The sequence below is a fragment of the Ceratosolen solmsi genome, unplaced genomic scaffold, assembly GCF_000503995.2.
Source record: "Ceratosolen solmsi marchali unplaced genomic scaffold, CerSol_1.0 scaffold41, whole genome shotgun sequence".
Classification (NCBI taxonomy): Eukaryota; Metazoa; Arthropoda; class Insecta; order Hymenoptera; family Agaonidae; genus Ceratosolen; species Ceratosolen solmsi.
The window spans coordinates 7,038,636-7,056,138 of NW_011948424.1; the positions used below are offsets into that span (position 1 = coordinate 7,038,636).

Below are 17,503 nucleotides of genomic sequence, written 5' to 3' on the forward strand. Positions count from 1 at the left end.
AGCCATAACAATATTAATAATTATTAGCAGCACATATATGTCAAATAAAAGGGACCACTAACTTTCTATCCTAGTCTCACCCGAAGTACACCTTCAACTACGGCGTACACGACCCGCACACCGGCGACGTGAAAACGCAGCACGAAGTGCGCGACGGTGACGTCGTCCACGGCTCGTACAGCGTCAACGAACCCGATGGCAGCGTAAGAATCGTCGAGTACACAGCCGACGATCACAACGGATTCAATGCCGTCGTGAAGAAGGTCGGACCCCAGCTCCACCCTCACCCTCACCCCGTACCTAAGTACGTGCACCACCCGCCCGAATACTACGGCTACGATCATCTTCACTGAATCGTCGGCCCTCGTCCAGGGCATTACATATACAAAATGCAGAATAGTGTACGGAGGTTACGCGCATAAAATTAATAAAATACACTGTGAGTCGCAGTATAAGGGTATGTTTTTGGACAATGGGGACGAACATTCACTTTTTATCGTGGACTGCAGAAGTAATTAGGCTTTATAATGAGAATTTTTATACAATCGAGGCGATTTGATATTAATGGCATTCCGATTATCATGGATTATTTTAAATTAGACATGCGAAAAATTTCCTTTGTTCGAGACGAAATTCTTTCAGAAAGCGAGACTCTTCTTTATTTATTAGCATTACTTTTATACATAAATTTAAGTTAACAATGTTTTAGCGCTTGCTTATAGAAATTTGCAGACTACATGATATAATTACAAATTTAAGATTGCCAAAGACATGTAAATTAATAAAAATTAAACGCATTTTCATATGATTGTCAGAGAATTATGAATACAGAATGAGAACGAAAGATTAATTTTTTTAATTAATTCATTTATGTCGGGACAGTATTATAATGTGTCAAATGTCAACGATATTTGAAATCTTGAGAGACAACTTTGGATTAAAACTAACACACAATCAATCCACGATTTTACTTGTACGTATATAATGAAATACTTTCAATTGTTAATATAAAATATTATTGCCGATTTTTTTTTTTGCAAAAGGATTTCTTTACAAATGTAATGTGAATAATTCGAAAGAAAAATTGATTTTGTGAAACAAATATTTAAAGATGAAAACAAAAAGGATTACGATAATAATTTATTATTATTGCGATACATAGCTTTAGGTTGAAAATTTGCGTAATTTTGAAATAAAATACTCAGACAGGAAATTAAAAGTGAAATTGCTTATCGGTATACGGTGCTTGATTAACAATTTTTCAAATTAATTGTAAGGCATATTGTTAATTCTCTTCTTACATACGTCTATTGTAAAAAAAGCTTATTACTATTATTTTATTTCGCAATGATCTCTATGATAGAAGAATCGAATGACTTCTTCGGATTCATCCGGATGAGTAAATATTCAAAAGTCCTTGATGTGAATTGTTAATTTGGTGAATTTCAAGTAATTTAACTAAATTAATAAAATTATTCAAACTAACTATAGAAATTTTGTATTTTTTACAATGACAAAGGAATACATTGAACATTAAAATTATCTCATTTATAATGGATACGCATCAACGCCCTGTGGACGCGTAGTTTAGATATCGCAGATGTAGTATCACGATTTTACGAATAATTAGTGTAGAATATATACGAGATTGCGTCTCCTTTCATCTGCCCTCAGTATTCTTTTATTATGCACTTTTACGACTCGAGGCGTATATAGATAATTTGCAAGGCAGTTGGAGCTTAATTGTACGTTATAGTTTAAAAGTAAATAACATTTTATTTAATTTATACTTAAGAGATATTTTAAAATAGAAGATTTTTATACTTATTTGCAATTCGCGTAAGATTACATATATTTTTTACTTATGATGTTAAGCATTTGTACCGTTTTTTCTCATATATATATATATATCAGCTATATTTACATTATTTGCTTCACTTAATAATCCGTGAATTATATTTATAGTCGGCCAGTGCAATAAACGCTTATAATGTCATGAGAGAGATGAATAAAAAAATTTATATGCATTTGCACGTATATTACCTGGCAAAATGTATGCGTGGAAGTATACACGCACAAGTTTTATAATTATTATATGTAAAGATTATATTTAATTATTTTGATATATCAATAAAAAGTTTAAGAAAATTATATGTATGTTTTTGTGCCATTTAACAATATGCAAAAATAACAAATTTTAATATAAACTCGTAGAATTTTTTTAATATAGATAATTTTTTTTTATAATAGACAATGAGAAGAAATATAATATTAATATTCTTGCATTGACGGTGTATGGAATAGACAATAAATCCGTTTAAGCATTATTTCCATTAATACGTACTAATTGTAAAAATACCTTTTTCATCACTTTTACTTACATAGCCATTGACAGTATCTGATATTATTATATTTAAAAGCCAATTGTTTGGAAATATTAGCACAAGAAATTCACTTTTTCCTTTAAGAAACGTGTAAGTATTCAATGAAAACAATCGGCTATCCATTTTTTTTTTTCGTCATTAAGTCGTATATAGACTCTATTTGTCACCTGTCGCTCTTATACTTAAAATCAAGTGATCCGCGAAGAAGGACAGATATAACTTTCGAAATATTATTCAAGGCTCAACTTTTAGAAATACCAGAGATTCAAAAGACCTCCAAATCTGCACGAGTTTTTTCACTTTCTTTCTTCAGAGTTAACAAAGCGATGTAAAATTAAAATAAAAAACAATAGATTCCATGATTGTATAAAGTTGTTTATACCTATACCACTGCTAATTTACTTTTTACTTATCCTTCTATTTTTGCAGGATTGTGATATCGTGATCGGGGATAAATAGAGCAGTACGAATATAAATAAATTTAGCTTTTTAATGCGTGTATTTTGATTTTACTATGTTTTAATTTCACAATTGATATTAACATAATTTATATGAGTAATGCGTTCTCAACTTTACATTATTTGATAAATATAACTAAATTCCTTTAATCTTAAATGTTAATACATTTTTTACCATAAAGATATAAATAAATAGATATATAGATATATATTCAACTATAGTTCAAATATCTGTTTGCAATAAATTCTAATGTTCAAATTTTTTATAAATAATTAAATTATCTTTTTAATTACATTAAAAGTACCAATACTAATTTTAAATATAATATTGCAATACATTCAAAAATTAAAATTATAAATTATTTTTATTAATACTTTGGATTATTACTAGCTGCTATTTGCAAATTTTGTTTAATTTAACAAAATAGTGAAAGTCAACAATGACCAAAACATTATAATGTTATATGGGCCAGCTATACAAAAACTTCAATATTCCTTTATAAAATTGTCTTCATTAAATTCGCTTAATAGGAAAAGAGAATCCGGAACCAATTGAATATATTATTATTAATTCGCTTAATTAATGAGCTTATCTCAAGAGACTCCGTGAAGCTATGAATTTGTTGCAGCTATGTATATTATCGTAATTGTAATATTTACTAAACAAGTTTATTATGCATAAAAGTTACATTGTATTATAAAATTTTATGTAAATACTTATTCCATTGACTCTACGAACAAAAAAAAAAAAAAAACAAAAAAAAAATGCCCTACTTACGCATACGACAGGTGCAAAATAATGATGAGCTGAAAAGTCACTCGACGTTCAAATATTACTAATGTCTATAATGAAATTAACATGCTACTTAACATTATTTCATAAAAATGTGTACAAATATTTAAATTTTATTCCATGATTTTTTATATCATTGCATATGTCTTGTATCCTACATATCCTTCTTTCATGTATAATAATTAATCTTACTTTTAAATATTACAGATTGTTAATAATTTTATTTTCTATTTAATTATAATATTAACCTTTGAGTTTATGAAGGAAGTAGAAAATGTGTTCGCTAATTAAAATATTCCTTTCAACTGAATTTACAGTTTTCAAGCGTGTTTCAACAGAGTATTTTCTGTAGCTTTTGTAACAATGGAAATGTAAGTATTCATTATAAGCAGCATATGTAAATAAATATCTACAGACACATTTTTATTTATAACTATACGTAACATCGATATAGCAGTCAAAATATTTTATTAAAATGATTCTGCGAATGTTCAATAATAAGAAAGCGATGAATAAAGGAGTGAGTATCGTTGTGTTGACAAGCACTAAAAATGAATAATATATTAATATATAAATATATTTTGTCTCCTGAATAATTTACTAATTTTATAATATCATAATTTAATATAAATTTGTTCGTATTTGCCCAAATAAATTGAGTGTATAATGTAATTATTACCAAATTGATATATTGATCGAATAAATATTAATTAAACATTGATTCAAAATAAATTCTTTTTTCAATTCAATTCAATTCAAAATAAACTCTAATAAATAAAATAAATTCAAAAAATCTTTAATTTTATACTTCATAAGTAATTCATACAGTTGAATGACATTTCTGACATACTGAAGTTACAGCGTTTTAAAATATCATATATCAAAATGTTGAAGTATTTAAAGAATTTTATAAGTAAAAGCTTACAATTATAAAATTTTTTAATATTGGACATTTTATCTGTTTATTATTCAAATACCGATGATTCCAATTTAATATATCAAATACATTAATTGTGAAAATTAAAATTTTTTAAATTGAAATTTCAATTCTTTGAAAATAATAAAGTTGTTATATTGAGTATCAGACCTTAATAATTATAATGATATCGACTTAGTTAAAACAGTTAAAAATAAATGGTAGACAAACTAATGTTTAATTAGAAATTTTTTATATTAATCTCTAAATGAAAATATTTATGGTATGCCCGATAGAGTTGTTTTTGTATTATCATTATGAATTAGTCGATTAACGAGGAAAATTCGCATGGCCATTTACATTTGATTGTCAAAACAATTTGTTTTCAATGTTTTTTAATGTAGAAACATATGATATAACCTATGATCTAGAATTGCAAAAAATCTCTAATTCGATAAATTGAAGAATGTTTTATTTCTTATTCTGTGTTGCTTGAATCTAATAGATAGTAATTAATAATTACTATTACAATAATTATGTAAGTAAATTAATTAGCGATTAAGATAAAAACTTGTTTTTTTTTTTAACATGCTATTTTTCGTAAACTAACGAGCTTAGAAAAACAGTTACAATCTACTTCATGGACGATATTTAAAAGTTCCAACCCATAAAATTATTGTTCCATTTGAATAAAACTACAAGCAAAAAAGAATTCTTAGTAAAGCAACTGTTTAAGTCTTGGGCGTTACCATTAGCATTAACTGTTTATGCTCATTTTTTACGACACCCTTTCTTATTTGTCATTGGAGTCAAACATAATAGAAAATAAATTTTTCTAACGTGTAATATGGAACTCGACTTCAAAGCTTTTTACGATAGTATGAATCAAAGAAATAAACACCACTGCACTTACTTTGTAACGATTAAAATTCCACCCACTTATTTTATAAATAACACCCACACCATCAAAGAAATAGCCATGAAAATGTTTATACAAATGTATAGATATCACTAGTTAATGGTGTTTTATATATTAAATATAAATTAATTCATTATATTGATTATAAATGTATAATGTGATCCATACAATGGCTTCTTAAAATTTATATAAATTTATGATATTTTTAAACTACACTTAGAATACTTTGTTTTTAAAGTCGTAATTTGTAGAGATGCACAAAATTCATTTACTACATATCTTCAAAAAAAAAAAATGTTTTATTCTGTAATCTTTAATAACTTTCTTTTTGCCACAGTCATTATTTTACTGAATGAATAAATGAGGCAATACTATCCAGATGACTAGATAGAACAACTTCAATTAACACATTCTTTACTGTTTACTCACGTAAATTTTACTATATGATAAAACGAAAAAAGACAATTATTAATACACTTTTCATAATATTAAAAAAAGAAACATATTTTTAATAAAATATCTCATATATTATTACTACTAGACATGGTAGTCTAGTAAGTTTGTGAAAAAGAAATTAAAAAATTTATAGAATATTAACAAAATAATTATTAGTTATAACACTCGCACTATGTATGCAACCAATGCATAATTAGAACAAGAAGAATCAAAGTAGAGTGTAAACTATTACATCACACATTAAATACAAATGCTCAAAATAATGTTAAAATAATTAAAATACAATTTTATGAGACGACAATAATTCTTTGGTAAATTTAAAAAAATTACGTTATCAATTTTTTTCGTTGGAATTTTGTTTTCTTTTTTTTTTCCTTTTTTTCCATGCGTCAACTAAACAATAATTCACATTAATATACCAAAGCACACAATCCCCATTCATATATATATATATATATATATATATATATATATTGCGTATATGGCGTGTAGTTGCGTAAACGTCACCGTTTATGGCCAGAAAGCATACATAACAGTACACCCACTAGGATTTCTTGCATTCTTACCTTGAATTCTGTGGTCTAATCTACTTATAACATTTTTCTTTTCATAAAGATTATAAATAAAAATACATGAATAATCAAATCTAAGCACTACGAATTTTACTAATATAGTTAATAATCAAACTTATCGATAACGAGCTAAAGAAAAACGTGAGGAGATATTGATGTATTGCCTGATCGAATCGTAATCAATGTTATGTTAATTTGATGTCAATTAAATAAAGAGCTCTAATTAAATAATGAATGAAGTAAATAATGCTAAATCAAAAATTGTATATCCAAATGTAAATGATTCCTATTATAATATAGGAATAAAATTACATTAATTCAATATATCGTTAATTTCTTAATAAACTAGGAATACTGATTCAAGAGAATAACATTTATATATATTTAATTTGATAACACTTTCTCCATATTTCTCTAATCTATTTATCTCTTATTATCTCTTATTGTAATTCTCTAATCTATTATTGATAATTATAGTATCAAGCGATTAAAATTAATATACATTATTTCCATTCTCCTTTCATATTTTACTTTAATTGTATAAATTACGGTAAAGCTTAGCAAACAGAATTTTATGAAAAATGATCTTAGTTGTAGCTAACGGATGAAAATCCTACTTAAATTATATATTAAAAGATATTATTAGATTTGTAACTATTAGTGTGGTGTTATTTTGAAGTTTCGATGTGAAACTAAAATTTCTTATGTCTTTTGCATCATCTTCCAAGAAATTTTCATTAATATAAAAAAAGTATAGAAATTTATACCTATTGTCACTAAGTATGGAGATGTATTTGTATATAAGACCTGTGCATTTTATAACCTTCCTAAGATTATACGTTATAAGTATATTTGTATGCTTACACATTGTGTGAAATATAAATTTTGTCTTATTATTCAATTAAATTGTCAATTAATCTTACAATTTATTTTAAAAATTTATTCTATATTATGAAATATATTTATTTTTATAGTAAACAATAATTTACACATATGAGTATTTTCTTCTTATTAATGTACAAAATGTATATTGTTTAATAACATTTAATAACCGCAACGACGGCATGATTTTAAATTCAATTATTTTAAACTTTTATTTAACTTTTGAGCTCCTTTCATAATGCTAAAAACAATGTGAATAAGTATAATTATTCTAATAATCATATTTCTGATTTTTTTTATAAAATAGTTTTAGAAATGCATCATCACATTTACTGTATTCTCTTCTTATTAAGTGTATGCATCTAATATTAAAACGTCACTAAGCAATTACATAAATATTCTTACACTACATTGTTAAATAATATCAATTAACTTATTAATTTGACATGTAATGCCGTAAAAATATGTTGCTTTCAACAAAACGTATGTAAAAAACAATTTTCAATTAATTCAATTATCTTTATACCTTTTATTAATTTAATAAAATTCTGAAATTTTTAATTTCAATATTTATACGCATTTTAAAGACTAAAAAATCAAGAAATCACTTCAATTTAAACGTTTTATATATCTAATGATTCAAAAAATAATAAAAAATATGCATATAAGCCAGATAAACCAGAACAGCAAAAACATTCAATATCAGACTTCTTCAGAACATTTTAATTCAACGTGTGTAGCTTGAATACATTAATTTCTTCTTTCATGAATTTATACATTAAATGGTCGCTTTATGAGCCACTTACATTTTACAATAATGTTTTTAGATGAATTAAAAATTCATAATAAAAAAAATTGCTTTAGTATAGCGTAAAAGAGTAAAAAAAAATACTGATGCGCGTTACATAAGTATCTGATTAACAAATAAATGTATTATAAAACATAGATTTGCGGGTATCAACGTTGTAAATTTAATATTTTTATTTGAAAATATGAAGTTAAAATCTGATGAACAATGAAAAAAATTAGTAAATCAATTTTTTTTTTTTTTATGACGAGAAGAATTTAGATTGAAGCTTTAAAATAGGAATAACATAATCTTGATTTTACTTAATTATCGATTTGACTATAAATATTTTCTAAAATATAAAACTGTTGTACAGTTTTCCAGCATCGAACGTAGCATTTATAAAACATTAATGTGATTGTTATTTGTATTGAAATTCAATTAATAAAAGAAATACGTAATACGATACTCTCTTATCCATATTGCATTTTAATAAAAATAATCGAGCTAAACTGTTGCCAATCAATTTTTATATCAACAAAAATTAAATTCTCTTTTTTTCGCATTCACAATGTGCATCCGCGTGTTGAATAATTAGATTTTCCTTAGGGAGTTGCGTTATTATACGGCATTCATAAAGCATGTTCCGTCATCGTAATGATAAAATGAGAACTTCACCTATATTTTATGTTTGTTTATTACTCCATATTACCATAAAAAATATACGAATACTAATTATTTCAAAACACAAGAATGAAATAGTTTTTAGATAAGTTACAAAACAATAATTGTTTAGTAACGAGGTATGAAAAATAATTTTCTTTACACTTTTTTATTACTATAAATACAAAGATACTTTTTGCATAATTAAAATCCTACTTGTAAAGACCTCATAAAGTTTAACATTAAAAACATAATCGTAAGAATATTAAAATTCGAATTTAATATTATATAGTCATATTTTCGGAGAACTAATATATAATGTGTAATACATAATGGATGAACACTCACACACTTAAAAACAAAACGCGCACGCGCATATAAGCAAGCAAAGAAACAATTAAACAAACACATACAAGACTTATAGTTAATCATAGTTTAATAATAACATGAACAAATTTTCTCCACGTTCTGTTTAAATTTATATAAGTTCACGACATGATAAAATAACATCTTTCGATTCTACTACTAAAAGACTTCAGTGTGGGCGTGTGTGGGTGTCCCTTATTGTTTTATTTCATACTTATTAATGTATTAACATTTAAATTCGTACAATCTCATGTAATTGTACATTAATTTAAAAGACAAAAAATTGCGATAGAATTGTTTCTATGATTATAAAGGTACGAAGAGAATATGCTTTTTCATTTCTGTAATTTATAATGTAAAGTTAAATAATGCAATGGCTAATATGGATGGTATATTTAACGTTGAAAAATTTCTATACAACGTTTAAATATCTATGCGATTAAGTTTAAAATTCTATATGTTTATAAGCCAGTGAAACGACAATTGAATTTTTGTATAATAAAATATGCTTTTCGTTAAATATAAATATTAGATCATAATAGGTTAAAGTTTTATTTTTGACGTGGTTGAATGTAATTTATTTACTTTTATATTGGGTCCTATTCTTTAGATTAATAGATCAATCGTCATTGTGAAATTAATTTTTCTTCAAAGTGTAATTTAATGTCTTCGGGTAGAAAAAAAAAAATATTAAACCCCAATTGGATAAGCGCAGGCTTAGCCATTAAATATAATTTTTATATAGAAATAACATAAGCTTTTTCCGGCATTAAAGGTAAATTAAATCACAAAAATTGCCGTTGCATACTAGGTTAATGAATAACGTAACAACTTTAAACACCATCCGTATATTCAGCCATTGTTAATACTCAACAAGAGAAAAATTAGTAACAAGAATATGGAATTCCTGGCCAATCCGTCCGATTAGCGTTTTACGCGATTTCCTCAAGCGGAGCGCTGTCATTTGGAAATCGATACACCACATTACGTCGATAATGGGAAGTCCTTGACCTAGCACCTTGGCACTCATTCTACTATCCTCACCCCTCCTCCTCATCCTCCTCCTCCTCCTCTTCCTCCTCCTCCTCCTCCCAACCCCCAAGTCGCTCTACTCTCATCACGCCTTGGTGCCTCGGACAATCGACTGAACGGCAAGGCGTCGCCGTGTCGTAAAACTATTCCCAAGCCGCCTCGAATACTCGAGCACTTGACTCATTCCGCAAAAAAGAGACGTAAAAATAGTACGCGTACGCAGTTCGAGGCAACTTATGGGTAACACCTATATTAACATTGTGCATGCGCTGATTACGACGGATAAGACTAATGAACGTAATCTTTATCTTTCTTTCGTCCTTCTCTTTCGTCTGTTGTTATTGCTCATTTTTCATAATCGCGTGTACTTACGCTCAAACTCACCGTTCCGTAATTTTGCCGCTATGCTGTCTCGCTGCCGACACCTTATAATTAATATCATCCTAAATTATTAATTGAAATGTTATCGCGGTGTCTGGATATTTCAGTCATTACATAATTATCAAAACGTTAATGCCAAGTGAATAAATATTATTGTATGAGATGAGAAAGTATTTGCAACGTATGGCTAATTCGTGTAGCATTCGGTCGCAATTTATAAGGATTAGAGGATGAGAAGGGAGAGGATGCCGTAACAAAGTTTAGCTTTTCGAAAATGATCGTTCATGATTCGATCTAAAATCTATTGTCAATTACATCAATCTGATCCTTTTATAATAGACAATAATATCTATTATAAGATACAATTAGCTAAATAAACGCCTTAATATTAATTTATATTCATGGCTTTTTATGAATTTATTAATAAATAAAATCTAGTCTAGCATAATAAAGTACTAGACAAATAGATTATGTCAGAATTATGTAGAATTGTGATTGTGATATTCTGAAAATTATATTATCGAAGATGGGCAACACAAAAATGACTGAAACAGGCAAAATAAGCAATAAAAGCAATAAAACTAATTAATGGTTAATTCAACATCGTTAATATACGACTCGTAATGATGTTTTAATTTAGAAATTTTTTGAACTTGTCCTTAGAAAATGTATTTACATCCACTTAAAATCGTATTGAATAATAAAAAAGAATAGAATAAAAGTGGTCTTTCACGTGATGATAATAAATTAAAATGCTAAATATGAGTTAATGTTGAAGTAAATTGGTAAATTTAGTTTCCAAATATTGTAATATACATATGAATTTGTAGCAACTAAAATTGTTGACTAAATTAAAATTTATGCATATGTACTTGTTGCCGCGAGTTAATCAACGAATACCAATCGATGTTCTATTCTATTAGTAATTATAGATAATTCCTAATTCCTTGATCAGAAAATAATTTGAGATTTCACCTGCACGCTATTATCATCGACAATAAATTCTGCTTCAAAAGTGTTTTTTTTTTTTTTTTTTTTTTTTTTTTTTTTAATGAACAGAAAACGATCGGAAGTCCAAATGTTGTCATCTAAAATTAAATGTACTTCATCAGTACTGACAATTTTACAAAAGACAATAGTTAGGCGCAAACCCAATTACGTGTGGAGTTTCGTTTCGTAAATACCACGTAAAGACAATAGGAGAGAAAGAACAGAGAGAAAAGATGAGTCCCGTGTGAGGAGCCAACATACGGGAAATGAAGGAACCACGAAAGGAGCTAATTAACGGCGCTCTACTTGCTTGCCAAAATTCCCGTCTCACTGTCACAAACTCGCTCGCATATTTTGTTTTATCCCCCCCCCCCCCGCTAAATGACGCCCCGCCCACAGTTTCGCTCTAATTTCTCGGCATCTAAGTGTCTTCGGGCGTCCTTCGCCATAACCGAGCCCGAACGACTCGGCTGTTTGGTAATAACTCGGCCGTCAATTCCAAAGTTTCATTGATACTAGAAAAAAAGGAGTCTACAGCGCAGCCGCCGACGCCACTGCAGCACCAGTAGCACCAGCATCAGCACCAGCACTGGCACCAGCATCAGCCGCCACCGCGAGACCTTGAATTACACAACGCACAGCCAGCGTTCGGATTGTCCCCCCAGCCAAGCAGCTTACGGGCGCACCACGACGACCCGAAGAACGGGACGAGCACACGCCCCGTACTATAAAAGTCTAGCGGTACATGCCGCTGGTTATCAGTTCGTGTCTTGCTCCCCGCTCGCCAACTATACCATTGTTGGGAATACAGTGAGACTGGCCCAGACGAAGATGTACACTGAGGTACGAGAACACGATCTGGTGGTGCACACGGGGCCGCTTCCACCCCGAGACGGTTCCGCTTAGGTCTACCCTCGACTCCTCCAATTCGGCTCTGCGATGGTCGCCAATTGTGCCGCTTACCGATACAAACGATCCAAGCTCCCCGCTAGCTTTTTACGGGCGGGATATATGATTATTTCGCGTGTAAATTATTCACGTGCGTTTTGTTGCATACGGGGCCCCGGGGCGAGGGTGGGACGATGGCGGGGGAGGAGCGGGGGGGGGGGGGGGGAGGAGGAGGAGTAAAAGCGAGAGTCGGAACCAAATGGGAAGTTGTAGTTTTATGACGAGGGCTGGGTGGATATTTCAAGGGCTTAATTTAGGTATGCGCTCTTCTTTATTTTACTTTCCTAATTTAATAACGAAACGACGTTATTGGTAAGCAAGGTGTAAGCAAGGATACCCGCTGAATTTTGTTAATTAGTGAATTTATTGTTTATTGCGGGGCAGCTTATAAATTAAGATAGCAAGGATTGCGTGTAATGTTTTCGCGTTTATCATAAAACGTAGAGATGTAAAAGAGAAATTTTAAGATATCAGCCGGTACGTAAGAATGCCACGCGATGCAAAGGATACGCGGCAGGATTTAGACGTCAACGAAGATTTATAATTGCATCGGGACAGAACAAAACCGTTATGCTCGTCCAATTGTTAGGGACAAAACAGTGTGATTGGTGCTCTTTCGAGAAAGAAAGAAAAATTAAGAAGAAGAACGTTTCAATTGCAAGTAAAACAAATGACTTTCCGATGAGAAGTCAAATTATTATTTTAACGCGATAGACTCTTAGACGTGGAGTTCAAGCATTGTGCAAAAATTTCACTTCGTGGCTTAATTTTTAAATTAAAATTTCGAAATCACTTGAAGTTATTAGCATGGAAATACCAATATAGAAATATTTTTTCAATGTACAGCTTTGCAAATCCTGCAACTCGCATTTACTTGTCCTCTTATTAATGAAACTCCCTTATTCTCTCATCATATTGCAAAATCTTGAATTATTTTCAAATAATAGATTTTAAAGTAAGTCAAGATTTTGCAGTCGGATGAAGGAACAAGAGAGCTGCAAATGTTTTTTTAAATGGACTTCAAAGCTGCATGTCTTCTTTGTTTCTGTGCTACGTAATACATTTAGTAAAATGCTCCGTCGAAGCAGAATTAAATTGTCGTTAATGAAACTTTGACATAAAGTGAACCATCTACTAACCATCCGATTAAATTTATATAAAAATACTCCATACAATTATTTTACAATTATACAATTATAAAAAATATTATTCATTTTGCGTAAATTATTCATCAAAGTTAAAAAAAAAAAAAAAAGAAGCTCTTCAATAAATATCTCATATCTCATCAATAAATACTTAAGTCTTTGAGTAGATTCTTCGATCGCTTACTAATGATCTACGAAGCCCCGAGATATCTCGTTGCGTGACATATTGAGTGCATTGTAGATGTCAATATCATATATATTTCAAAACTATCCTTACGCGTCATTAAACGCACAAGAGAATCCTGATAAACTAATCAAATCCAGATCACTGTTCGTTTCTCACGAAAAGCGATCCCACCCCACCCCCACTCGCCAAACTTCACGAGGCCGTAACATAATAACTCGGCTCTTCAGACTTTTCGTTTGCCCGCTGCTCTATGCTCTAGCGAGCCCCGGTGATTAACTCCTCCCCTACAACGGCCCCCGCACACACAAACCCGCGGCGATCCCAGTGACATACCCAGCAATTTCTAGAGCACCATTCTTCTGACCATCCTGGCGTGGGCGAGCGCAGGCGTCGCACCCGTCGCACCAGTCGCACCCTACGGCGGCCTCTACGACGGCAATCTCAACGTCCCGGGCTACCCTCTGGCCCATGGCAACAGCTACATCAACACACACTACGGCCCCGGCCTCGGCCACGACAAGATCTACTACCCTCCAGCCTCGCTTCTCACTTATCACCAGCCCATTCCCAACTACGGGGGTCACGGCCACGGTTATGGCTACGGCTACGGCTATGGCTACCCCGCCACAGGCTACGGCTACGGCTACCCCGCCACAGGCTACGGCTACGGGAACCACCATGATAACTACGACCACCACGACGACGGGGAGCATTACGATGGGCACCATGACGACCACCATGACGATCAGCACGTGAGAGAACCTCCTCCTAGCAATCCCTCGAACATGACATTATCGCAGCCTAGCACTTAAATTTTGAGCCTTAAGTTTTCCATTCTGAGAATGTCGCGTTTCCATCACCCAGTACCCGTCAATTTGAGTCAACTTGAATGCACCCCAGTAAGCGGATAACAATCAGTCCCGAATTTTTAAGATTTTTCATAGCTATTTGGATTTGATCGCGAAAGCTCGTGAAGTCCCCAAGCTTAAAATTAAGCGTAAGTAAATTTACTGTAATTAAAGTATGGGCTTCGATTGTTGACACGCAGTCCTACCCAAAGTACGCATACAACTATGGCGTTAATGACCCGCACACCGGGGACGTGAAGTCGGCTTACGAAGAACGCGACGGTGACGTCGTGAAGGGCTCCTACACAGTGAACGAACCCGATGGCACAATAAGAGTCGTTGAGTACACGGCCGACGATCACAATGGCTTCAATGCCGTCGTCAAGAAGATCGGCCACGCGGTTCACCCGACGCCCATCCACGAGGACCATCACGACCATGGCTACGGTCTGGGATACCGCTATGGCCAAGGCTACGGCCATGGCCTCGGCCACCTCTACGATAAGAAATAGGATCTAGAGAGACCGATGGATTGTAGTTTAAGTTCTCGAGTCCAGGCCCCGATGCTTCCTGTGTCTGGCACATCCTAAACTCGAGACCTCGAGTGCACCACGCCTAAGGATGTGACGTTGAGCCGCTCGGGCTAGAGCCAAAACAAGCACGAGGGATATCATTTTGTAATGTGTACCTTTTTGTCGTGTACTATGGGCTCGACGCACGATACTCGCGTAGCCAAAGTCTTCTGTTACTTCATCTTTCTTTGTTTTTTCTTTTCTTTTTTTCTTCATCTTTTTTTTATCGAGTTAAATAAAGTACTTTTACATAAAATAATGAGTAAATTTCTATTTCTTTCCGCTTTATACGGGCTACCCAACATCTTCCCAATACCAATTGTCCGTTCGCGTGCGCTTCATATTTTACAGAAGTTTTAGAATTGCTTCTGCTATTTTTATGAATTCTCTTCGAAAATATCAATGCTTCTTACAACGGAGCTTATATAAAAATAAAATCGCCGTTCAAATTGCGTTAATTGATTTTAATGATTTTCTTCTCTTTATGTAATTCAACCGAACAGGGGCAATTACGGGCGCAATGGCTTATTTACAGTTTCAACATTTAACAGAATTTTATTTACATTATATTAATCAATCTAAGAATATTACATGAAACTAATAAGCATTATTGTAATTTATATAAGAAAAACCGTTATATTAAAAGATTTTTTTAAATATATTTTCTGAAAACTATTATTGTATTTTATACCAATACTTTATACTATTATTTAATCTTTCACTCTGTCTGTATCTCTCTCTCTCACTCTCTCTCTCTCTCTCTCTCTCTCTCTCTCTCTCTCTCTCTTCCATTATCAAAAATATTTAAATTATTGTCGCGAATGATTAAAGTACACCTTAACAATTATTGAATTTATGTGAAAATATTTTAATGTACGGATTTTAAATTAAAAAGACAAGAAATTTCTGTGAAAACTCTATACTATTAGTTAAAAATATGGAAATTCATACTCACATATAATGACAATGTTAGACTTTTTTTATACAAATAAATTAACTTTCTGAATAAAATAATTCTTGAGATATTAGTAATTGATCGTATAAAATCGTTCACATATAATAACTATTCCTCTTATTAATTCAATTTTTGTTATTTTTATCTTCATAGTTATAAATTATGATTGTGCAGGCATATATTTATATTTATCGAAATTGTAATTATCTAGTTAAATCTTGTTTTTTCATAACAATCAATAATAATAAAAAATTATTTAAAAAGATAGCGAGTTTGATTTCAAATTTTTACCTTTTAGATCTTAGCGCGTTAAACTCATTTTCTTGCCATTTTCATTATTTACTTATAATAAATTGCAAAAATTGCATATTAGCTTAATGCAAATATTTCGAAAAGTAGTCAGAAATTTCCTTCAATTTGCTGTGAATGCTTTCAAACCATTTGAATTTAAAAAAATCTTAACAACAAGGTATTTTATTCCTTTTTAAACAATCCATGAATAATTCAGTATACTTTGTAAATCAGAATGTTTTGTTAATTGCAATCTCACTTCCTAAAATTCTAATCCTAAATTAAAGAAAATGTAGGATTTTGTGCGAGTATTTTCATATAAATTTTACTTAGCTACAAAGAGTATATGATTTTATTCGCATTAAAGAAATTTTGTATTATTGCCTAAATCAGCTGCATAAGTCAACAAACCTCGTCAATATATTTACGAATTCAAAATTCTTATTCTATTCTATTTTTGTTTGTCGTCTAATTCGAACATTTGTAAAATTATTCAACCCTCATTGAGATGTTTACACGTATGCTTAGATGCTCTTATGTATTTACGCGCAGGCAAAGTCAACTTATAAGCATTTAAGCAGCATTTAATATTTTTCTCAAATAATTTCCTATTATCAGCTCATCGGGTATTCCATCATTAAAACTCGTGGCTTCCTTTACGATCCTTCGATGAAAATGATGCAATGACTTTTAAACTTAATAGGTATAAAGTGGTTTTCATGTTCTCATTGTTCATTTTTAGATTAAATCAATTTTCTCTTATCTATGGAAATTAGTGGATAAATAAATAATATTGAAGATATATTAAACGGTAGGTGTTGAAAAGTAATGAAATGATTTTAACATTTTTATTCGAAAATAAATAAAATAAAAATTTTATTCTTACGATTTGTAAGAAAATAACTTATTTAAAATGTATTGTATCATTAGATTTGCAAAGCTTTTCTTAGTAAAGTCA

At 30.7% G+C, this 17,503-nt stretch overlaps 2 protein-coding genes across 2 annotated transcripts in view; one reads left to right on the forward strand and one right to left on the reverse strand.

The window, feature by feature from the left end:
• Nucleotides 1-17,503, reverse strand: part of CDase (neutral ceramidase) — a 77,892-nt gene that overhangs the window by 53,257 nt on the left and 7,132 nt on the right. The window lies entirely within an intron of this gene.
• On the forward strand, nt 12,347-15,510 carry CPR6 (cuticular protein 6). Its single transcript, XM_011500114.1, has 3 exons — nt 12,347-12,442; nt 14,227-14,631; nt 14,928-15,510. The coding sequence occupies exons 1-3, from the start codon at nt 12,431-12,433 to the stop codon at nt 15,237-15,239; spliced, it is 729 nt and encodes a 242-aa protein (XP_011498416.1). The 5' UTR covers nt 12,347-12,430; the 3' UTR covers nt 15,240-15,510.

Excerpts from the sequence above, each read along its gene's own strand:
- CPR6 (XM_011500114.1), top strand. Across the intron at positions 14,632-14,927 it reads ACCACCATGACGATCAGCAC|TCCTACCCAAAGTACGCATA; the intron begins GTGAGAGAACCT and ends GTTGACACGCAG.